The sequence below is a fragment of the Musca autumnalis genome, unplaced genomic scaffold (assembly GCF_047663935.1).
Source record: "Musca autumnalis isolate F117 unplaced genomic scaffold, ASM4766393v1 scaffold_3, whole genome shotgun sequence".
Classification (NCBI taxonomy): domain Eukaryota; kingdom Metazoa; phylum Arthropoda; class Insecta; order Diptera; family Muscidae; genus Musca; species Musca autumnalis.
In genome coordinates, this window is record NW_027411866.1 from 145,109,401 (window position 1) to 145,134,596 (window position 25,196).

Sequence of the window (25,196 nt, forward strand, 5' to 3'; positions counted from 1 at the left end):
TTAGGAATGACTTTTCGACTGTTATTCTCAAAAATATTTTCCTGTAGCTGAAATTAATGGACTTTTGCTTATTAATGACTTAAGAAATGGCTATTTCATGTAAATATTGAAAAAGGTCGCACATAATCAATTTTCATATCAATTTTTGTGTTAAAACTTATTATACCCCACACCACACTGTGGTAAAGGGTATTATGTCCTTGTGCATTTGTATGTAATATACAAAAGGAAACGAAATATACCCATAGTTCCTTTTGGGGATATACATATAATCACTTTCTGAGTCGATTTAGGCATGTCCGTCAGGCCGGGGCGATTTGTATGGAAGGAAAAAAGTGCTATCGGGCGCCTGGAGTTTCTGATTCTTGGGATTGTACTGAGCAACAATGTCAACTATACCATATGTCTACGGTGAAAATCGAGCCCCCGGATTTTGACTTGAAGTTTTTTTTCAAGGATTTTTGGATATTTTGGCTTATAACAACCAAACCACTGAGATTTTCTATCCAACACAAAGACAACAATTGTAGCCAAGACAATAATAAAGAACTCTCTAGTACATCGCAAAAGCATTGGAACGCTCCTTCAGGTAATTATGGCCTCGAGAAGGTGCACATTTTTCGGAAAATATCGATAAATTACACTGTGCTACAAAATGGGACTCAAAGTCAGTGGATGGAAAATTCCTTTTGGATATGAAAGCCCTTGGTGAGTGTACTAAGAACCCAAGAAGCACCACTGACCAACAACGAATATACATAAAAACAAAACATAGTTTTCTGAACAAAAACCGGATAAAACCGGATTGGTCATCAATGAAAACCGTACCTAAAATCTTCTGAACAACATTTTTGTAGAATATTTGGATGCTGTAAAATCACGTCTTGTGGTACTTTTACTACGGTTCAAAAAATAAAGGACGTGAAAGGAATTGAGTTAGGGGGATGAAATATTCTACAAAAAGATTCACCACCCGATTTGACTGAAGACATGTTATATCAAAATGAAGCTACAATAACGCTTTAGAGATATAAAGCTATTTTCTCACATATTAAGGGGCCAAAATTAAGCCATTAATCACGCAATATCTCGGAAACTTGACCTATGGTGAAAATTTCCTTTTGGGTTCTTAGTACACTCACCAAAGGCTTTCATATCCAAAATGAATTTTCCATCCACTGACTTTGAGTCCCATTTTGTAGCACAGTGTCATTTATCGATATTTTCCGAAAAATGTGCACCTTCTCGAGGCCATAATTACCTGAAGGAGCGTTCCAATGCTTTTGCGATGTACTAGAGAGTTCTTTATTATTGTCTTGGCTACAATTGTTGTCTTTGTGTTGGATAGAAAATCTCAGTGGTTTGGTTGTTATATGCCAAAATATCCAAAAATCCTTGAAAAAAAACTTCAAGTCAAAATCCGGGGGCTCGATTTTCATCGTAGACATATGGTCTAGTTGACTGTTTTGCTCAGTGCAATCCCAAGAATCAGAAACTCCCATATATATTTTCGACCGATTCCAGGTATTTGCTGCACCAAACACGCTATATACGTTTGATTTCGATGAAATATGGAGAGTGTGACTGAATTAGGTCTAAAAATAAATGTGCCAAATTACATCGAAATCGGTTCAGATTTGGTTATAGCTCCTATATATATTTTCGGCCGATTTGACGTACAAGCTATATACGTCCGATTTTGATGAAATTTGTAATGGGTGATTGAACTCGGTCTAGAAATAAGTGTGCCAAATTATTTCGAAATCGGTTCAGATTTGGATATAGCTCCCATATATATTTTCGGCCGATTTGAAGTATTTGCGGCACCAAGCACGCTATACATATACGTCCGATTTTGATGAAATTTGAAATGTGTAACGGAATTTTGTCTAGTAATAAGTGTACCATATTTTACAGAAATCAGCTCAAATTGATATATATCTCCTATAAAGATTTTACATATTCATAGTGGTGTAGGGTATCATATAGTCGGTCCAGCCCGACTATGATCCTTTCCTTACTGGTTATTTAAACCATATAAATCCAGAACGGAAAAAAGTGTCACGTATTAGAACTTTCAAGAAAAGCCACATCACATCGATGAACATCTTCCGATTTAATTTACAATAAAGTGAAGTGATTTTATTTTGAATCTCTTTGGAGAAAACGTTGGCGATTTGTTTCTCCGAATTCTACTCGCAGCACTGTTTGAGACTACGAAATCATCATTAGGTCTCGGCAAACTTTTAGCTAAGTCCTGACAAAATAGGTTAAGCCGAAAAACTGCATCAACTGATATCCCAATGGTTGTTATTCCGCCTTTTTTCAATCTTAATTGTACGATTAGATGTTTATGAACTCGATGACATTTAAAACTTTCCAAGGACTATGACTTCTGTCGGCACAGCGGAGGCATACTTATGAAAATTCATAACTTTTGTTTTCTCGAAAACAAGTTAAAAAGTATCAGTCGGATTTGCCGACGTAGATATACCCTCAGCCTGTGTGAGTTGAGACTTTAATCTACAGACAGACCGAATACGGACTTCATAACCAAAATCTTTGTCCTAAAAATTGTGTAGTCAGGGAGTTTCAGAATTTCATTGCCTTTTTGGACGTATACACTTTCCGACAAAAATATCGAAACATTTGGGTATAAAACTTCACGATTGTGGGCGCTGCGAATAAATGCTTATGTTGAGCTCATAAAATTGACTTCAATAAGAGCGCAAAAGTTTTGCACTTTTGTGGAAGTGGACCTAATTTTGGAAGTCATTCCTTTTGATAATTATGGTGTCAAGCCGTCATTTTAGTTGGTCATGGTAAGATTTAGAGGTTTTGAACGGTTATGTCAGGAAGCATGGACTTACCCACGAAAAATAGAATATCGCTGTAAACAAGACCGCAAAAAATGTCCAATGGATTCTCGAACAGCCATTATATTGTACTTATGTTGAAATTTAGGGAGGTATCCGAAGATGTTGTCGCATATAGACCTTCTTGGTACTTGATATACATATGTACGTCCGGAAGTAATTTTAGGATGTTCAAAGTATCGGTGAAATCGGATATTGACATTTTGAGTGGGAGGTACCTGAAGAAGTGAACCGATATAATCCATATCCGTACCTAATCTATGTCTCGAAGAAATCGATTTGGACCTTCGAGAGTTATTGTGCGCACCATTTTAGCAAAACATTTTGTAGTCTTGTGGGAAAAAATGAGTGGACCGATATGTGCCCCCCCCCCCTGCGTACGTCCCTGTTAGGAACTTTTGACATTATTGCAATTTTTGTTTTTATACCCTATACCACAATGTGGAAAAGGGTATTATAAGTTTGTTTTGGTAAGTAGCCCACATATGGAAAAAAACTACTGATCCTGATGTAAATTGCAATAAAGTGTTTGCTAGATAACTGGCCTACTGCCTTATATATAATGGGTTCTGTGTGGAGAACCACAATTTTATCCCATGCTACTTATTGTCTCTCCAAAAGTTTATGTAATACCACGAAATATTCGTCCTAGACCCCTTATTTGGTATGCCATAATTCATATCTCGACGAGATAAAGCAATTTGGCGATGTGTGTCCGTCCATTAAAAATTGTAAACAAGCTTAAGGCCGCAATTATGGACCGATTGTAACGAATTTTTTAAGGAGGTTGGGTTCGGGCCAGAATAGAAATGATTACATTTTGGCGATGATCGTGAAATGTTCAGGGGATGAAATGGCGGTTAAACAACGGAAGTAGTAGTACTACATAAGTGGGTTTCATTACATTTTAGTTTGTGTGAACTAAATTTTCCTTTCCTGCTACAAAAATGTCTTTGTCATGCTAGATAACTTTTTGGTGTTGGTCATAAGTATTATACATTACATCTCTGATATTTAATAATTAAATTTTCGCTATCATTGAAAAGAAGTTCCGTGGAGAGCGATTGTCCAGGGATAGTGGTATAGGGTATCCCATGGTCGGCTCCGTCCGACTATAGACTTTTCTTATTTGTTTCTTTATAAACTCGTGAATTTTATGTTTATATTTATTGTACCTATCGGACAAGAGAATATGGTGTCATTTGCAACAAATTCGCAAAAGTTACAGACGGTTTTAATGACTTTGTCTGCGAAAATTGTATTTATTTTCTATAAATATTTATTCAAACAAAGCAAATTTAAAATTTTAAGTAGAAAAAATATCAAAAGGGTTTTAGTAATCACGGTCGGTGCGGAAACTTTTTTCACCGAATAGATCTTAGAAACGCGTTTTCATTATTAGGACAAAATTCCCCACATAATACTGGTGTTGTATTTTTGTGGAAAACAAATACGAATCTCAGAGGCAAAGTCAACAAAAACAACCTGTAACTTTCGCGAATTCGTTGCAAATGACCCCATATTCTCTTGACCGTTAGGTACAAAAAAATATAAACATAAAATTCACGAGTTTATAAAGAAAAACCAAAAATTGCGATAGTGTCAAAAGTTCCTAATATGCTCCGAAATGGCGCGATTTGAGAACAAATTGGTCCAGAACGGTTTGATAATGATTTTAAATGAGGTGACAAAAAAATAAAAATTTTAAATATGCTGTTATAACAGATAAAATTAAAAAATGCATTACTGAACTTCAATGCATTTGGTGCGGAAACTTTTTTCGCGATATAGAAAAATTTACACCGTGTTTCATAATAGTTTTCCATGCTCTACACGGCTATGTGGTGGTATTTTTTTTGGTTATAGCCCTACTTGCCACTGAAAAAACTTGTACCATCGTAATAGGACCCTTGAGTGTAATCTGTTGCAAGAAAAATCAACACGATTCGAGAGGAGGTCATAAACTGCACTTTTCCAAAATTTTGTGTGGGAGGTATCGAAGGTTTATATACTAACCGGATCTATGTCTCGTAGAAATATTACGATGTGCAAAGTATGGATCATATCAGTTACTGCCTTCTAAAGTTATCGTGTGCAACATTTTAGCGAAAAGTTTTGATCCTTTGTGTGGGGGTACCCGAAGGAGTGGACCGTTATGGCCCATTATAGAACTTGTTTATTTTTTGCGCAAAATATTACAACTGCCAACATTTTGGACCGAATCCGTTCGAGAGTTATCGTGCACTCCGTCCACTACTCATGGCGCCATAGCGGGTTTTTACAGCTTTACATTTTCTCAGAAAGTATGGACTTGCCATGGTAAAAACGTGTACCATCGTAAAGGGGGCAATGAATACAAGGTGTTACAACAAAAATCAAAACAATTCGAGAGAAGGTCTTAAACTACACTTTCTCAAAGGAGTGAGGAAGTTATCGTGCGCACAATTTTAGCGAAAAGTTTTGATCTTTTGTGGAGAAGGTACCCGAAAGGGAGGACCGATATGGCCCATCTTAGAACTTTTTTCAATTTTGAGCAAAATATTACGAGTGCCAAATTTTGGACCGTTCGAGAGTTATAGTGCGCTCCGCCCAGACAGACAGACGGACGGACGGACATGGCTAAATCGAGTCAAAATTGTCTGAAACTGATTTCGCCCAAATATACTTGGGGTCTAAAACCAGAAAAATCAAAAAATCAAATCAAGTTGACATTTTTAGGGGTTGTTTAGGTTTTTGCGATTTTGCTTGGAAACCGAAAATCCTATCAAAATGGAAGTAAAGAAAATGTAGTAGCTATCAAAATCATCTACAAGATTGTCCATTATGATATTTTCGTAGGTTTTACAATTTTTGAGATATCGAAGTTCAAATTGGGACAATGCACTGACTGTATAGTCCTCTTATAAAACAATGTCATGAAGGGTGCGCCTTAACGAACTTTTAATGAAAAACGCTTACACAGGGGACGTTTTTGTGAATTCTGAAACAACAATGTTGATAGATGAGAATAATCCAAAAACTAAGAAAAAAACGCTGTAGGGATTTTTAATAAATCGCGGTCAAAATTCACATTCTTAGGTTTATTTTAGGTTTTTGCGATTTTGCTTGGAAACCGCAAGTCCTATCGAAATGGAGCTAAAGAAAATGTTGTAGCTGTAAAAACTCTCTATAGGATTGATGTTTATGATTTGTTCCCAGGTTGTACCATTTTTGAGATAAAGATGATCAGGTTACATTTTAAGGTTTTTTTGTTACGGTTTCGCGATTTTGCTTCAATGCGGAAAGTCTTATCGATATGGGAAATCTTATAGCTGTGAAAATTCTCTACAAGACTGGCTTATGTAATTTTTTCTAGGTTGTACCATTTTTTTTTAGATGTATAATTTTAAGTTGGGAAATTGCAGTCATGACATTGTTTTATAAGGAGACTATACAAAATTGAATGGAATTTGAATTGTCCCAATTTTAACTTCTATATCTCAAAAATGGTAAAACCTATGAAAATATCATAAAGGTCAATCTTATAGAGAATTTTGATAGCTACAACAGTTTCTTTAGTCGCATTCTGATAGGATTTGCGGTCTCCAAGCAAAGTCGCAAACACCTAAACGAACCCTAAAAATGTCAACTTGAATCGCGATTAATTTAAAAAGCGCTCTGACAATTTTTTGTTTTTTGATTTTTCTCATCTATGAACATTGTAGTTTCAGAATCTGCAAAAACTTCCTTTAAATTTGTTTCAAAAGCACAATGTTAGGTGTACAAAATGATAATAAATTTGATATTGGGTGTACCAAATTAGGTTGAATTCGGAAATTTGGTAATACAGTCGCTGTTGTTGTATAGGGTGAGATATGGATATGATTGTGGAAATACGTACCATAAGTACATACACGAAGTGTAGCAAATGGTAATAAATTGCTGAGCTGAAATTCTTAAATTTAGTATTAGGTTCCGTGTTGGTGCGTAAGGTTAAGAAATGGAGGTGATTTTGGAAATACGTACTATAAGAATACGAAAAGTTTATGTGATAAAAAGTCGCAGTTATGGAAACTAAAAGGGGACTAAATGCTGGCTGTTGATGTTTAGAGGCGAAATACCGGCGGAAATTCGAAGTAAAGGTGTACGAACAGTACTTAAAATGAAATTAAATAGACATTAAAATAGTTCAAAAATATTTTCAGTGTTCATATTTAATATCACGGTGTTTGCACCTGGGAAGTTTTTGCGGATTCTGAAACTACAATGCTCATAGATGAGAAAAATCAAAAAACAAATAATCGCCGGAGCGCTTTTTAAATAATTCGCGATTCAAATTGACATTTTTAAGGGTTTTTTAGGCTTTCACGATTTTGCTTGGAAACCGCAAGCCCTATCCAAATAAGACTAAAGAATATGTTGTAGCTATGAAAATTCTCTACAAGATTGACTTTTGCGATATCTTCATAGTTTTTACCGTTATTGAGATATAGAAGTTCAAATTAGGACAATGGATTGACTGTATCGCCTCCTTATATTACAATGTTATGCACAGTGCACCTTAAATAACTTTAAATGAAAACCGCTTACACCAAGGAAATTTTTGGGGATTCTGAAACAGCAATGTTTATAGATGAGAAAAATCTAAAAACAAGAAAAAATCTCTGGTTGGATTTTTTAATAAATCGCGATCAAAGTTCACATTTTTAGGTTTTTTTTTTGGTCTTCACGATTTTGCTTGGCAACCGCATTTGACTAAAGAAAATGTTGTAGCTGTGAAAATTCTGTATAAGATTGGCTTTCGTATTTTTTTCCTAGATTGTACCATTTTTGACGATTGATGTTTGGGTATAAAAAGTTTCTTGTTGAAGAAGTTATTGAAAAATAACTTCGGTGGAGAATATCCACAAACAAGAAACAAGGGAACTGATGAGATCCAGTGGCGTGGATCGAAACTATAGTATTCCCTGCCTTACCCCTTGGCGAGCAATGCCAAATCTTTTCCACTAATAAAATAGTTGTTTTAAAATATTAAAACAACAACAATGGGATTAAGCCAGACTATTTTGAAAAAACAAAATTGCAAACGCTATCCCATTTAAAAAAACGCCACAATGCTTCATTTTTGAGATATATAAGTTTAATTTGGGAAATTGCAGTCATGACATTGTTTTATAAGAAGGCGATACAGTCAATCCATTGTCCAAATTCAATGGAAATTCACATTTCGGCATACGAAGTATTTTTATAAGTATTTATAGATTTATTTTAAAAAAAAATATGTAGTTTTATTCGTTCTCTTTATACGTCTGTAAATAGAAACAAGCAAAAAAGTATCTGTCGGCATTGCCGACAGAGATATACCCTCAGCCTGTGTGGAGTGAAAAACTTCTTTTCCCAAAAAAAAACCTATGTATTTATTGGGGTTTCCAAAATTTTGGGCGTATGAACCGTCAAAAATATGGATTGGATAATAATAATTATTCCACAAACATCCCATAAGGGACAAGGGAGACTTCTCTCATATCAATGAGTGCACCCAGATTCATATTAGCTCAATAATATGGGACTTACAGTTTATCACCGAGTCCGAACGGCGTGTCTAAGACACCACTTTTGTAGAGAAGTTTTACATGGCTGAAATACTCAGGAAATGTCGCCAACATTACTGAGGGGTATTTTGCCACCGTTGAAAAGTGTTTTGATGTTGCCTGGCCGGGGAATCGAACCCACGGCCTTATGTGTGCAAGGCGGGTGTGCATACCATTGCACCACGGTGGCACCCAATATGGATTGGATAAAGGCTCTAAAATTTTCGGGGGATATCGATAGATAGGGTTATTGTACCATACTTGCCTAGAAAAAACATAATATCGCTGTAAACGGGGCCACTAGGAAAACCTTCGCTAAAATTTTCCAAAGGATCCTCGAACAGACTCTTAATCACACAAAAATGTTGAACATTTTTGTTGGTGGTACCCCAAGGATTGGACCGATAGGGCCCACATTTGAATATAAACTAAGTTTGGAAAAAATATTTAGAGATCCAAAGTTTGGATTTGCTGCGTTTATGAGATATCGCGCGTACCATTTTAGCGAATATTTTCGAACTTTTGTGGGGGAGGTACCAGAAGGAGTGGACCTATAAGCACCACCTTCGAATTTCATATAATATTCGAAGAACTATTACGATATCCAAAGTGTGGACGAACGCAGTATTCGGTTTGAGCTCCCCAGCCACTTCATATGGTGGTATAGGGGTTTTTACATGTTTCGGGTTGTTTTCTCAAGAAATATGGGCTTGCCGCTAAAAAAAACTTTTACATTCGTAATTGAGGCAGCGAGTGCAAGTGGCTTCAACAAAAATCAAATTGATTCGAGGGCAGTTCTTAAGTGAATTTGTCCGAAATTTTGTGTGGGAGGTATCCGAAGGAGTGGACAAATATAGTCCGAACATGAGCTATATCTGGTAGGTATATTAGGATGTGGAAAGTATGGACCAAATCGGTTACTCCTTTCATGAGTTATCGTGCGCACAAATTTTCCGAACATCTTCGAACTTTTGTGGGGGAGGTACCGGGAAGAGTGGACCGATATGACCCATCTTCGAACTTACTGGACAAAATATTGCGCAAGCCAAACTTTGGACCTAATCGGTTGATCCGTTCGAGAGTTATCGTGCGCTCCAGCCAGCCAGACAGACGGACGGACATAGCTAAATCAACTCCAAATTGTTTTGTACCCGTATGAAAGTGTGAATATTTGGAAGGAGGTGGTAACTTTTTTTGGGTGCAATTTTTTTGGTAGTGGTGGAGCAAGTTTATTTGGGGGTGATGTAAGTTTTTGTTTGTTGGTCGATTTCGAGAAAAGTTTCACTCGCGAGTGATATTCGAGCGAATTGGAGCGAGTATTCGGAGCTCTGGTATATACCCTCGTTAGCATAAATGCTGAGGGTATAATAAAAATATATTGTTTTATTTTAGACCGGTAGTCATAATAACTTAAACCAGAAAGTCTTTAAAAAAGTAACAATATATAAAATTAAAAAGGGATTGCTAAAAGACGCTCCTGGGGAAATTTTCATATCGGATATGATTGAGAAGGAAGCTTTTCTAGACGATAGCCAAAATGAGGGGCCTTTAGTCAATAAATAAAATATTATTAAACAAATAGAATATTATAAAATTATATGTATATTATAAGCGTAGGTTGACATTTTGCACTGCTTTTCAATATAAATTCTATTTTCGTATTTAATTTTAATTGCCCAAGTTTTAGGAGCCCCATGTGCATTAAACAAATCAACCAGACACCGAAAATGTTCGCCCATAAATGAATAAAACAACCGGCTTTTGGCCAACATCAAATCTGGACATCTTCAGCAATATTAGAGCGAAGCAGCAAGCATATTTGGTTTGGCTGTCGATGTTGGTTTGGCTGGTTTGGTATGGCATACATAGCTGTTGGTTGGTTCGTTGGTTGTTTGCTCATTCGCTTGATTGGTTCGTTATACCCAGTTGGCTATTTTGTTGTTACTCTCTTTTGGCCAAAAAGACATAAAACCATACGCTGAGTGAATGATTGATTTGTGGTGATTGGAGGGGGGAAGGGAACACAAGACGACTTGCAAACTAAACTGGTGGAACTGGTAGTAGCTGTGGAGTATCAACACGCAATGCTAACAGTAACAGCCAAACCAAACAACACGAGCAACAACAACACAAAACACTTGTCGATACCAACCACCTGTGGAGGGTTATGCGACTGCGCACAGACACTTACCATAGACAACCACAATAACGAACGAAGACACAGACTGCCAGCCAGTCAGCCAAACAGTTTGGAAGGAACTTTTGCCCATGTTTGTGGCTACAAGTCTTGGTTTTGGTAACATAACGAATCAGTGCAACGGCGGCTCTTGAACGGTATTGTTTGGTTAAACGGTATGTTTCCCAACGTTAACGGAACGCATTAAACAACCGTAGAGAAGATAAAAATATTCAAATTTAAAAAAATTATTCCTACTCTTTTTGTGGAGAGGAAATACAAAGAAAAAAGTGAATATTTTGAATTTTTATTTTCTGGGAACGAAGCAAGAGAAACAAACCTCATATTGAAGTGGTGTGTGAAAAGTTTTTTTTTTATAAAAAAATATTTTTTAATAAAAAATGATTTGAAAATTATTTGAATTTGAAAACTAAAAACATGTAACTAATAATGTGGGTGTTGGAAACCACAAAAGAAAAAAAAAACACAAAACCCACATAAAAAATTGGAAAATATATAAAAACAAAAATATAAAAAAACAATAATGAAAAAAATGTGAAAAATAAAAGTGATTTTTTTTCAAAGAAACACAAATTAATTATTGGATTTTTTAAAGTTAGTCTAAAACGAGGCCTAATTGTTTGTTGGCCAAATTTGAAATGAAAAGTGAAAAACGCCCATTTGTCTTGCACCAATAAACATTTCTTCACCACTTCAGAAGAAGAAAAACGAAGAAGGAAAAAAATCAGAAAAAACAAAGAAAACAAAAACAATTTGGAGCTTCCAAATGAGCATGCGCCCACAGCTGGAAAAACAACCATTAGATTGCGCACATCATTTATTCGTCTAGATTTGGTTTTCCACACATTTACACATTCCGCGGTCTGCTATGTGTGAAGTGTATCAGTTGTTTTTTTGCTATTCTCCAACTATAATCAACAACCACATTCACTTATTCACTCACTTTACTATTCTTCTCCATGTGATGTTGGCATGCGAAAGCAAAAGTGGTTTCAGATTCAGGTTTTCTCCACTCCTTTTCCTTTCGAAGATGTTTTTTCTTTTGATTTCTTTTTGTTTTTTTTTTTTTTTTGCTACTTTGTGTCTTGTGTTATCTATGAACATGCAATGGACCACCATAAACTGGTCCATAAGCCCATAGTTTTTGTTTTGTTTGGGCATTTTTTTTAAATAAAAGAAAGAAAAAAAGAACATAGTGAAGACACAGTGACGAAATTATTGCGTAAAATTTATACAGGGTGTCCCAAAATGTGTAACTAAAAAAATGAATTTAATTCTATAAAAAGTGAATTATGAAGAGATATTTATTTCTCTATATTTTTTAAAAATGTATATGTATTCGGTCGTGGGTTCGATTCCCCGGCTAGGCAACATCAAATTTTCGACGGTGGCAAAGTACCCCTCGGTAATGCTGGCGGCATTTTCTGAGTATTTCAGCCATGTAAACTTCTCTACAAGTGGTGTCTTAAGACATGCGGTTCGGAATCGGCGATAAACTTCAGGTCCCATATCATTGAGCTAATATGAATCGGAGTGCACTCATTGATATGAGAGAAGTCACCCTTGTATTCAGAATAGCCGAAACTAAATTAACATATGAGACAGAAATATGAAACAATTATTCCATACAAACGACCAAAATTAATTCTTTATAGGCAATCATAAGATGTCATTACATGAGACCGGATAAATAAATGTCTTTATAGTTACCAGGATTGAAGTAGTTACAGAAACCATATGTCAGTCTTTATAGACAACCACAAGCGAGTCATTAGACCGAAAAGGACTTACATATTAATGAAGACAACAAGATGGTTATTAAAGATGACAAGTGGGCGGCCATGGGGAGAATATTTGGACGACCACATGGGATTAGAAAAAATGTTGTAGCAGCGAAAATTCTCTACAAGATTGGCCTTAATGATATTTTCGTACGTTTTACCATTTTTGTGATATATAAGTTCAAATGGGAACAATGTACTGACTGTATCGCCTTCTTATAAAACAATGTCTTGCATGGTGCACCTTAACTAACTTTAAGTGAAAACCGCGGCTTAAATGTCGTTTAGGGTCACCTCTCGGATCGGGCTACGTTAAGTCCATACTTCCCGAGATATGGGTCTTGACACTAGGTGGATTTTTAAATAAATCGTGGTCAAACCTTACATTTTTATACCCTCCACTATAATATGGAGGGTATAATTAAATTTGTCATTCCGTTTGTAACACATCAAAATATTAGTCGGAGACCCTATTCTTGATCAGGGTAAAATTCTATGTCGATATAACGATGTCCGTCTGTCCGTCTGTTGAAATCAAGATACAGCTCGCAATTTTTAAGATAGAGATTTGTAATTTTGTATAGAAGTTTATATTACTCCTAGGATGTTTGGTATTGCAAATGGGCTATATCGGTCCACTTTTTGATATAGCCCCCATATAATGGTACCACCCGATTTCCGGTATTTTAAAGGTTTCAGCTTCATTATCATACCGAAATGACTGAAATTTGGTACTTAGTCTTCGTTGGGGTATACAACTTTCCCCAGAATTTTGTTGGTATGGGTCCACGCCTTCACATAGCCCCCATAGAACGGTACCTCCCGATTTTCGGTATTTTGAAGGTTGTAGCCTCAATATTCCACCGAAATGGCTGAAATTTGGTATTTAGTCTTCATTTGGAGTATAAAACTTTCGCCCAGAATTTTGTTGGTATAGGTCCACGCCTTCATATAGCCCCCATTGCACGGTACCTCCCGATTTTCGGTATTTTGAAGGTTGAGGCCTCAATATTCCACCGAAATGGCTGAAATTTGTTATTTAGTCTTCATTTGCAGTATAAAACTTTCCCCCAGAATTTTGTTGGTATGGGTCTACGCGTTCATATAGCCCCCATAGAACGGTACCTCCCGATTTTCGATATTTTGAAGGTTGAGGCCTCAATATTCCACCGAAATGGCTGAAATTTGTTATTTAGTCTTCATTTGCAGTATAAAACTTTACCCCAGAATGTTGGTATGGGTCTACGCGTTCATATAGCCCCCATAGAACGGTACCTCCCGATTTTCGGTATTTTGAAGGTTGTTGCCTCAATATTCCTCCGAAATGGCTAAAATTTGGTGTTTAGTCATCATTTGGTGTATAAAACTTTCCATATTAAATTTGTCGGTATATGTCCTTGCCTTTATATAGCCGCCATAGAACGGTACCTGCCGATTTTCGTAATTCTAAAGGTTGGGACGTCAATATCCCACCGAAATGACTGATTTTTATAATTTAGTCTCCCCTCTTAATTTTTGGTATTTTTTAGGTTTTCGCCACATTATCTTACGGAAATATCGAAAATTCAGTAATTAGTCTTCTTTGAGTCTCAAAACTTTCCGCAGGAATTTGTCGGTATAGATCGACGAACTTTGCTGTAATTTGGTAATTAGCCTTCTTCATAAACGGAAGGAAACTAATTGTTCCATTTTACTTCAATATAACTCGTGGTGGAGGGTATAACAAGTTCGGCCCGGCTGAACTTAACGCCGTTCTTACTTGTTAGGTTTATTTTAGGTTTTCAGGATTTTGCTTGGAAACGGCAAGTTGTATCGAAGTGGGTCTAAAGAAAATTTGTAGCAGTTCGGCCCGGCTGAACTTAACGCCGTTCTTACTTGTTAGGTTTATTTTAGGTTTTCGGGATTTTGCTTGGAAACGGCAAGTTGTATCGAAGTGGGTCTAAAGAAAATGTTGTAGCAGTTCGGCCCGGCTGAACTTAACGCCGTTCTTACTTGTTAGGTTTATTTTAGGTTTTCAGGATTTTGCTTGGAAACGGCAAGTTGTATCGGAATGCGACTAAAGAAAATTTTGTAGCAGTAAAAATCATCTATAGCATCTTCTTTATTCCCATTTCGATGGGACTTGCCGTTTCTTAGCAAAATCCTGAAAACCTTACATAATTCTAAAAATGTGACATTTGACCGCGATTTATTCAAAAATTTCTCCAGTTATTTTTTGTTTTGTTTTTGGATTTTTCTCATCTATGAACATTTCTGTTTTAGAATCCGCAAAAACTTCCCTGGTGTAATGGTTTTCATTTAAAGTTAGTTAAGGTGCACTGTGCATAATAACATTGTAATATAAGAAGGCGATACAGTCAATCCATTGTCCTAATTTGAACTTCTATATCTCAATAACGGTAAAGGCTACGAAGATATCATGAAAGAATATCTTGTAGAGAATTTTCACTGCTACAAGATTTTTTTTAGTGGTATTACGATAGGACTTGCGGTTTCCAAGCAAAATCGTGAAAACTTAAACTTAGACCGCGATTTATATCAAAAACCTTCCAGCGATTTTTTTCTTATTTTTCGATTTTTCTCATTTATGAACATTGCTGTTTCAGAATCCGCAAAAACTTATCATGTATAAGCGGTTTTAGGTTTAGTCATTATGTAACCCATTACAATGTAATGTAAACAAAAATAACTACTTAAATTTCTCCTAACTAAGTTATGAGTACGGTAGCACAGAACTAGTGTGTCCGACTACAAATCAGAGTGTTGTGTGTTCAACGCTCACCGCCGGCCGGGTACTTTTTGTTAAAAAAAAAACAATAAACACTTGGTGGTGCACATGTAAACATTGAAACGACCCTTAGTGTTCGTGTGCGTGGCGTAGTATGTAGTGTTCGGCTACAAAGCACAGGTTCGTGTGTTCAACTCCAGTAAGGAGCGAAAAATATGAAGTGTGTTGAAATTGAAAACAAATTCCACCAAAACTGTTCTAAAAATAAAAAAAAATATTTTTTATCATAGTTGTGTTCCTTCAATTACCTGAGGTTACCATTTTTACCATTTGTTACCATTTTTAACCTGCAAAGCGTTCCTTAACCCCAAAAAGTGGTAAAACTGGAAGCAATTTTTAAGAGTGTGAGAGAGGAGAGATAGCAGAAATGCCTTTCTCTTCTACCACAGGCTACCAGACGAATTTCTTTAGGTAAAAAATGGCAGAAATGTTTTTTTTCCATATTCTTTGACGATTATTTGACAATGAAGAAAAAAATGAACAAAAAAAAAGAAGAAAAAGGCTAACGCTGTCAAAACAAAATTAAAAACTGTGAAATAAAAGAAGAAAATTGATTTTTTATGTTTCTGTTTGACATTGCTACCAGATCTAAAATTTTTTCCGTTCCTTTGCTTTTCTGGTAAAATTGTTCATGAGAGAGCAATTTTGATTGTTTTCGCTTTTACCACTTTTACCATTAAAAAAGTAGAGGAACAAAGCTCATATAGCTCATATAGTGACCGTAAAATAACTAGTTGTTCTAGTGGTCATTAGGGTTATGACTTTTTTACAACCTCATATTCCTGTATCATAGCGTGATGAGTTTTGCCATAAGATTACATAAAATCATAATTATAAGGTGATTCGGTGAAAAAACCTCACGCACAAAATGATTTTAAAATTTGAATTTATCAAAATTATGGACAAATTTTTGAAGTCACTGTAAGCAGATATAAAATTGAAAATAAACTTTAGAATCACATGAGATAATTAAGCTGACATAACATTTATTTTTCACTAATTTTCTTCAATTCTGAGAATCGCAAAAATGTCGTAAACGCTTTTATTTAAAGATATATTTTTTTAACAAAAAACAAAAAAATAAAATTTTTTCAAAGTGGTTTGTGCATGACCTTTTTCAATATTTGAATGAAATAAACATTATTATAGTTATTAGTAGGCTTATATTTATTCATTCGTGCAACAAAAAATAATTGTTGAAATTTTTTTTTTTCATTTCATACATTTTTTCAAAAAATTATATTTTTAAAATCGATTTGTGCGTGAACTTTTTTTATATTTCAATGGAATAAACGATAGCGTAGTGATTATTAGGCAAAAGTTCATTCATCCCTGATACAGGAAATCATTTTTGAGAAAAAATGTCAAAAAGTCATAACCCTAGTGGTCATAGAATAACTAGCAATTCAGTGCGACATGCCCTTGTTAAAATAATGGGTTCGTAGGGGAATTTGTAAGTAGGTACGGCTGCCAAAAAATCCCTTACAAAACCCATTATTTTGGGAGGATTTTTTTTTGCTAGGAAGTTAGTTAAGGCGCACCCTTCATGACATTGTTTTATAAGGAGGCGATACAGTCCAATTTGAACTTCTACATCGCAAAAATAAATCCTACGAAAATATCATAATTTTCACAGCTACAATATTTTCTCTAACCGTGAAACCCCAATAAAAAATGCGATCTTTGATCGTGATTTTTTTAAAAAGCGCTCCGGCGAATTTTTTGTTTTTTTATTGTTCTCATCTATGAACATTGTAGTTTCAGAATCCGCAAACACTTTTCAGGGGCCTAATTACGACATTCGATTCGATCGAGAATTTGCTCGTGAATAAGTTTTCGACACGATAAAAAACGGCATGACAAGACTTGATCGAAAACGTTCAAGCAATGTTAACAAATTTTTCGATAGTAACCGGTAATCGATCAAGTAATCTTCAGGGAATATTATGAAGGTAGACGCCAAAACTGTGTTTTTTTTAAAACAAAAACTAAAAACCAAAATTTTGAATGAAAAAATGTAATATTTGTGGAATTTGTTGAACAATTCATTGAATAATAATTTCGGAATGAAGTAGTGCTAAGAAAATTGTCTATGTTTACAAAACATTTTTGACATTGTTGTAAAAGATTGCTGATACATCTATCTTAACAGTTCTATCTTAAAATAAATGAGAGAGAATTTGGTGGGATTTTGCTTATCCTCTCTGAGAGAATCTTTCATTTGGCAAACAACGGCGGATGTATTCGATTAAATGTTGTTTACCTATAAAAAAGGCTATTATTTATTTTTATACCCTCCACCATATTAGGGAGGGTATATTATGTTTGTCATTCCGTTTGTAACACATCGAACTAATCATTTGCGACCCTATAAAGTATATATATTCTTGATCAGGATAAAATTCTAAGACGATCTAGCCATGTCCGTCTGTCCGTCTGTTGTAATCACTCTAGCGTCCGCAATAATTGAGATAGAGTGCTGAAATTTTGCACCCGAGAGTCTTTTTGCCATAGCCAGGTCAAGTTCGAAGATGGACTATATCGGTCCACTCATTGGTATAGCCCCCATATAACGGTACCTCCGGATTTGAGGTATTTTGAAGTTCTTCGCCACATTTGCAGACCGAATTAGCTATAACTTGACACTTAGGGTTCCTAGTGATCAACAAACTTATATCCCAAAGGATATGGGCATAGGTCCATGTTTTGGTATAGTCCCCATATAACGGTACCTCCCGATTTCGGTATTTTGAAAATTTTAGCCACAATTTGTAACCGAACTATCTGCAATTTTACATTTGAGGTTCTCAGTGGTCATGAAACATCTCCACCAAACATCGTCAACATAGATCCATGTTTTGGTATACCCCCCATATAACGGTACCTCCCAATTTTCGGTATTTTGAGAATTTTAGCTATTTGAAGTTCTCAGTGGTCATAAAACACCTCCAACTAAACATCGTCAATATAGGTCCATGTTTTGGTATAGCCCCATACAACGGTATCTCCCTATTTTCGGTATTTTGAGAATTTTAGCTTCAATTTTTAACCGAACTAGCTGTAATGATCGGTATTTTGAGAATTTTAGCTACAATTTTGTCTATTCAAAAATAATAAAATAATAGGTTGACTCTTTGATATAGCCCCGTAGGTGGTACCTTTCACCTAGCTGAACACATTTTTTTAGTTTAGATTAGATAACACTGTGAAACAAAATGGAGGTGAAAGTCTGGGGCACGGAAAATTCCTCTTGGGGAAGAAAGGCCTTGGTGAGTATATTATGAACCCCGAAGGACAGATCCGCCGTGAGTCGAACTTCCGCGTTATGACGTGATGACATTTTTAGAGACCCTGTAGGCCATCAGGAATTAGCGTTATATCTTTGTTCACTGTTGCTTAAGTGCTCTACAAAAACAACAAACAAAGATATAATGCTAATTCATGATGGCTTACAGGGTCTCTTGCAAAAACTTCATCACGCCATAAAGCGGAAGTTCGACTCACGGCGCATCTGCCCTTCGGGGTTTTTAATATACACACACCAAGGGCTTTCATCTCCAAAAGGAATTATCTCTGCCCCAACATTTGTGTTCACAGTGTAATTGAAGCAATAGTGGGAGACAGTAGGAGTCTATCTATTGTCGAAAAGTTCTTCCACCTAAAATTGTAAAAGGACCCTAATTATTCCATTTTAATTAATACTATTTTATGGTGGAGGGTATAAAAATTCGGCCCGGCCGAACTTAACGACTTTTTACTTGCTTCATTCAGCACAATTTTTGTTTAAAGAGAAGTGAACATTTTACAACTTTTTTGTGTACGGGAACGGGGTTTTGGGTAAAATATGTAAAAGTCGTAAAAATTGTAAAAACTTTTTAGTTCTGGAATAAAGCAAATGCTGAGATTAATTTACTATTTTTATTTTTCTCTTATATAAACCGACAGCAAACAACAATTTTACATTTTAGAGAAAAAGACAATAAAAAATCTTTCTTTTTGTTAGTTTACGATAGGTAATTTAGCTACGAGTAATTTCTCGCAAATTTATGCTCAATAACTCGATAATTTTACTCGATAACGAATGTTGTCATCACAAATTTGAGTATTCGGTTCGAAACAACTCGATATCGAATCACATAATTAGGCCCCAGGTGTAAGCATCATAATACATACATAATACGGTGAAAATATATATGAGAACTATATTCAAAGCTGAACCCATTCTCACCAAATAATCGACTACAGCTCTTTCTTAGTTGACACAGACACTATTTACACTTCTGCAGTTTGGGACAACCTTTGTATAAAATCAGTATGATTCCGAACCACAATGATTGTAATGCTACGAAAAAAACTAAATATTGTAAATAAGGGCCCATAGAAATATTTATTTAAAAAAAAAAATAATTACAAAAAAAAACTAAAAATTTGGCCTAGAGCACCGTTGTGCACTCTACTCTGGTTTAAATGTACCTCCACCAGGACAGCCTAACTTAACATACAGATTAGATTGTATATTGTTAGAAGCCTATATAAATTTGTCTGCTGATTGTTTTTGTGAGACTTTGTTTTGAAAAATTGAAAAAAAACTACGTTTAAAATGCCTACAAAGTTTCGTTCATGTTCTTCTAGGAAATAATTTGAAATTCCATTTAAATTGTTTTTTTAGATTTGCATTTGAATAAAAAGATTATTTCAAAATTTATGAGCCATAAATTTATAATATTTTTAATGGAAGTCATAAGTTAAAAACAAGTTTTGTTTTTGAATAGAGATACGCGTATTAAATTTAACAATTTAACGAATTAACAATATTTTTGAAGAGAAGAAATAGAAATAAATTTGGCAATACATGATATAGTTAGATCTCGTTTAATCGGGTAACTATAACGAGAAACCTAACTCAATTAGGTGGCAACAAAAACTGCTGTTGTTAAACCTTTTGTTAAGACTCAAATTATATCAACAGTATTCTCAACAATATTGTTAAACAATTTTCAAATAATTTTTAGTTGGCCATCTAACTTTGATTGTTGGCAAACAATTTGATTATTTCCTAATCGACCTACAAAAAGCTAAAATGCAAAATATAACAAAAAAAAAAAAAAAAAACGCCAATAAACACAATTTGCTTTTGGGGGAATTTCAAATTGCAATTTTCTGCTGCTGTTCAAAAAACTGTCAATTTGCAAATGAAAAAACTGACCCTACATAGAAACAGCAAAGGAATGTGAACTGCAATTTTTCAAAACAAATAAACCAAAACGAAAAAAAACGGAACAAAATCATTCGCCAAATGTCAAATAAAATTACCACATCGACAATCAATCAACTCTATAAAATACATAAAAATACTATACAATACATATTTTTTTTCTACTCTATTGCAATATCACTACAATTTGTATTTTTCTTTTTTCTCTCTTTCAGTTTTTTAATAAAGCGAAATTAAACAAAAAGTCTCCCCAACAATAATAAAAGCAAGAGAGCGAGCAAAAGAAAACGAAACGAAAAAAAAAAAAAATAACTGGGGAAGAAAAAAGAAAAGAGTTCACATAAAATTGCAACAAAATTTGCAATCAAACGACGACAACAACAACAACATCAACATAACTAGATTGAAAACCCTAAATAAACGTTTGCAAAGAGTAAACGCGCGGTTTTTGGCCGTCCTAACCGCACTATAACGAACCAAAAAAATTTGTGTGTTTGTATTACTTGTAAAAACCGGCCGATAGACGAAAAAACTCAAACGGATATCGCTGAGAGTTAATCACGTTGTTGGTCGTTGTCGCGTTGCCTAGTCTTTTGTTTTTGTGACTTGGCTGGCCATCGACAAACTCCTGTTGCTGCTGCTATTCAATAAATTATAGACATAAAAAGCACCAAAATGCTTCCGGTAAGTACACAAACCAAACCAAAATAAAACCAACAACAACAAACATTTGTACACATGAAAAAAATCAACATTATTACTTTGTTATATTGCCAGAGTTTTGAATTTTTTTTTTGGAAAAAAGGGTTGAATTTTTTCTGGGGGAGATTTTGAATTAATAAAAAAAATCCAAATTTCCAACCAAAATGGTCTTCTATACGAAGATCAAAGGGTATTCTATACGAAGACCTAGAGGTCTTCTATACGAAGACCTAGAGGTCTTCTATACGAAGACCTAGAGGTCTTCTATACGAAAACCTAGAGGTCTTCTATACGAAGACCTGGAGGTCTCCTATACGAAGACCTAGAGGTCTTCTATACGAAAACCTAGAGGTCTTCTATACGAAGACCTGGAGGTCTCCTATACGAAGGTCTTCTATAGGAAGAACTAGAGGTCTTCTATACGAAGGCCAGAGGCCTTCTATACGAAGACCTAGAGGTCTTCTATACGAAGACCTAGAGGTCTTCTATACGAAGACCTAGAGGTCTTCTATACGAAGACCTAGAGGTCTTCTATACGAAGACCTAGAGGTCTTCTATACGAATACCTAGAGGTCTTCTATACGAAGACCTAGAGGTCTTCTATACGAAGACCTAGAGGTCTTCTATACGAAGACCTAGAGGTCTTCTATACGAAGACCTAGAGGTCTTCTATACGAAGACCTAGAGGTCTTCTATACGAAGACCTAGAGGTCTTCTATACGAAGACCTAGAGGTCTTCTATACGAAGACCTAGAGGTCTTCTATACGAAGACCTAGAGGTCTTCTATACGAAGACCTAGAGGTCTTCTATACGAAGACCTAGAGGTCTTCTATGCGAAGACCCAAAGATCTTCTATACGAAGACCTAAAGATCTTCTATACGAGGACCTAAAGGTCTTCTATACGAAATCTTAGAGGTCTTCTATACGAAGATCTAGAGATCTTCTATACGAAGACCTAGAGGCCATCTATACAAAGACCTAGAGGTCTTCTATACGAAGACCTAGAGGTCTTCTATACAAAGACCTAGAGGTCTTCTATACGAAGACCTAGAAGTCTTCTATACGAAGACCTAGAAGTCTTCTATACGAAGACCACAGGTCTTCTATACGAAGACCACAGGTATTCTATACGAAGACCACAGGTATTCTATACGAAGACCACAGGTATTCTATACGAAGACCACAGGTATTCTATACGAAGACCACATGTATTCTATGCGAAGACCACAGGTATTCTATACGAAGGCCAAATGGTCTACTATACGAAGATCAAATGGTCTTCTATAAGAAGACCAAATGGTCTTCTAAAAGGAGACCAAATGGTCTTCTAAAAGGAGACCAAATGGTCTTCTAAAAGGAGACCAAATGGTCTTTTAAAAAGAGATCAAATGGTCTTCTATACGAAGACCCAAAAGTCTTCTATACGAAGACCCAAAGGTCTTCTATACGAAGACCTAAAGATATTTTATACGAAGACCTAAAAATCTTCTATACGAGGACCTAAAGATCTTCTATACGAGGACACCAAATGGTGTTCTATACGAAGACCAAATGGTCTTCTGGAGTTGTCCTATACGAAGACTTGGAGGTCTTCTATACGAAGACCTAGGGGTCTTCTATACGAAGACCTACACGAAGACCAAATGGTGTTCTATACGAAGACCAAATGGTCTTCTGGACGTGTCCTATACGAAGACCTGGAGGTCTTCTATACGAAGAAATAGAGGTCTTCTATACGAAGACCTGGAGGTCTTCTATACGAAGACATAGAGGTCTTCTATTCGAAGACCTAGATATCTTCTACGAAGACCTAGAGGTCTTCTATACGAAGACCTAGAGGTCGTCTATACGAAGACCTAGAAGTCGTCTATTCGAAGACCTAGAGGTCTTCTATACGAAGACCTAGAGGTCTTCTACAGGTAGACCCATAGGTCTTCTCTACGAAGACCTAGAGGTCTTCTATGCAAAGACATAGAGTTCATCTATACGAAGACCTAGAGGTCTTCTATACGAAGATCTGTAGGTCTTCTATGCCAACACCTGGATGTCTTCTAAACGAAGACCTGGAGCTCTTTTATACGAAAACCTTGAGGTCTTCTATTCGAAATCCTAGAGGTCTTCTATACGAATACCTAGAAGTTTTCTATACGGAGACCTGGAGGTCTTCTATACGAAGACCTTCTTCTATAGGTAGACCTATAGGTCTTCTATACGAAGACCTTCTTCTATAGGTAGACCTATAGGTCTTCTATACGAAGACCTTCTTCTATAGGTAGACCTATAGGTCTTCTATACGAAGACCTTCTTCTATAGGTAGACCTAGAGGTCTTCTATACGAAGACCTAGAGGTCTTCTATACGAAGACCTAGAGGTGTTCTATACGAAGACCTAGAGGTGTTCTATACTTAGACCTGGTGGTCTTCTATACGAGGACCTGGAAGTCTTCTATACGAAGACCTGGAAGTCTTCTATACGAAGACCTGGATGTCTTCTATGCGAAGACCTGGATGTCTTTTATACGAAGACCTGGATGTCTTCTATGCGAAGACCTGGAAATCTTCTATACGAAGACCTAGGGGCCTTCTATACAAAGACCTAGAGGTGTTCTATACGAAGACCTAGAGGTGTTCTATACGTAGACCTGGTGGTCTTCTATACGAAGACCTGGAGGTCTTCAATACGAAGACCTAGAGGTCTTCAATATGAAGACCTAGAGGTCTTCAATACGAAGACCTAGAGTTCTTCTATACAAAGACCTAGAGGTGTTCTATACGAAGACCTAGAGGTGTTCTATACGTAGACCTGGTGGTCTTCTATACGAAGACCTGGAGGTCTTCTATACGAAGACCTGGATGTATCCTATGCGAAGACCTGGATGTCTTTTATACGAAGACCTAGGGGCCTTCTATACAAAGACCTAGAGGTCTTCAATAAGAAGACCTAGAGGTCTTCAATACGAAGACGTAGAGGTCTTCTATACGAAGACCTAAAGGTCTTCTATACGAAGACCTAAAGGTCTTCTATACGAAGACCTAGAGGTCTTCTATACGAAGACCAAGTCGTTCTCATATACCAAGACCAAATTGTCTTCTATATGACGACCAAAATAGTCTAGTAGAAAATTTAATAAATTTTAAATTAAACTGGCAACTCTGTCAATCTCTGTGGCTCAGACTATGGTCAAATATTTTCCTTTACACAATTTTCTTTGGCTTTTTTTCTCTCCAAGTTTTTTGTTTTGAATTTTCCGTTTTGTTTAATTTTGTCTCAGTGATTCAAGTTTAGGTAGTTATTGGTCAAGAGTTTCTTGTGACTATTTGTGTGTGTGTGTTTTTTTCAATTGCAACACAAACAACAACAAAAACAACATGTGTCTTGTTTTTGGGATTTTTAATTAAAATGCAAGATGTAATATCAACAAATCGTAAAGAAACTTCCAATGACGGCAAACTAAAAAATATCCACTTTTTTATCACTTAGCCCCTCTCCCCCATCAATCAGGTTCTTCGAATGGATTTTCAGGGACATTTGTAAGAAATCGAGGGATAAGAGTTTTTTCTTCCGTTCATTTGCAATTATTATTACTTTTTTTTCTTTAATAAATGATGATTACACATGAATGCCTCGTTGTAAATATTTTAGTTTAGCTTTGTTTGCTCAAAGGAAATCTGGTCTATTGCGTAACGCATCCGATAGAAAAAAGAAAAAAAAACAACATAAGTATTGTCACAGGGAAGTTGTTGCGTTAAATACTTCCTTCAAATTTATTTTGTTAGTTTAAAAACTTGTATTTTAATTATTAAAAATAAATTAAGAAAAAACAAATTGGAAAAATATTTGAAAATATAAGCAGACAGTAGAAAGATAACTCATTACCAAATAAGAGGTTTTGAAGAAATTTTTTGGTAGACATTACCACTCAGTAAAACAAAATTGGACTATAGAAGTCCAATACAGTGTGGCCTTCATCCGTGAAATTTCATGTGTCTCTTGTAGGAAAACTTAGTGGTCTTCAATAAAAGCAAGCTGTCTTTAAAACGAATACCAAGTGACCTTCCATAAGAA

General features: G+C 35.7%; 1 protein-coding gene across 1 annotated transcript in view; it reads left to right on the forward strand.

The window, feature by feature from the left end:
• The first annotated feature begins 10,668 nt into the window (after positions 1-10,668).
• The window catches only part of LOC141398322 (uncharacterized), a 229,119-nt gene continuing 214,591 nt past the window's right edge, over positions 10,669-25,196 (forward strand). The window contains exons 1-2 of the mRNA XM_073975606.1: positions 10,669-10,976; positions 20,643-21,111. Of these exons, the coding sequence (XP_073831707.1) occupies positions 21,103-21,111 (9 nt within the window). The 5' untranslated portion in view covers positions 10,669-10,976; positions 20,643-21,102. The remainder of the gene's footprint in view (positions 10,977-20,642; positions 21,112-25,196) is intronic.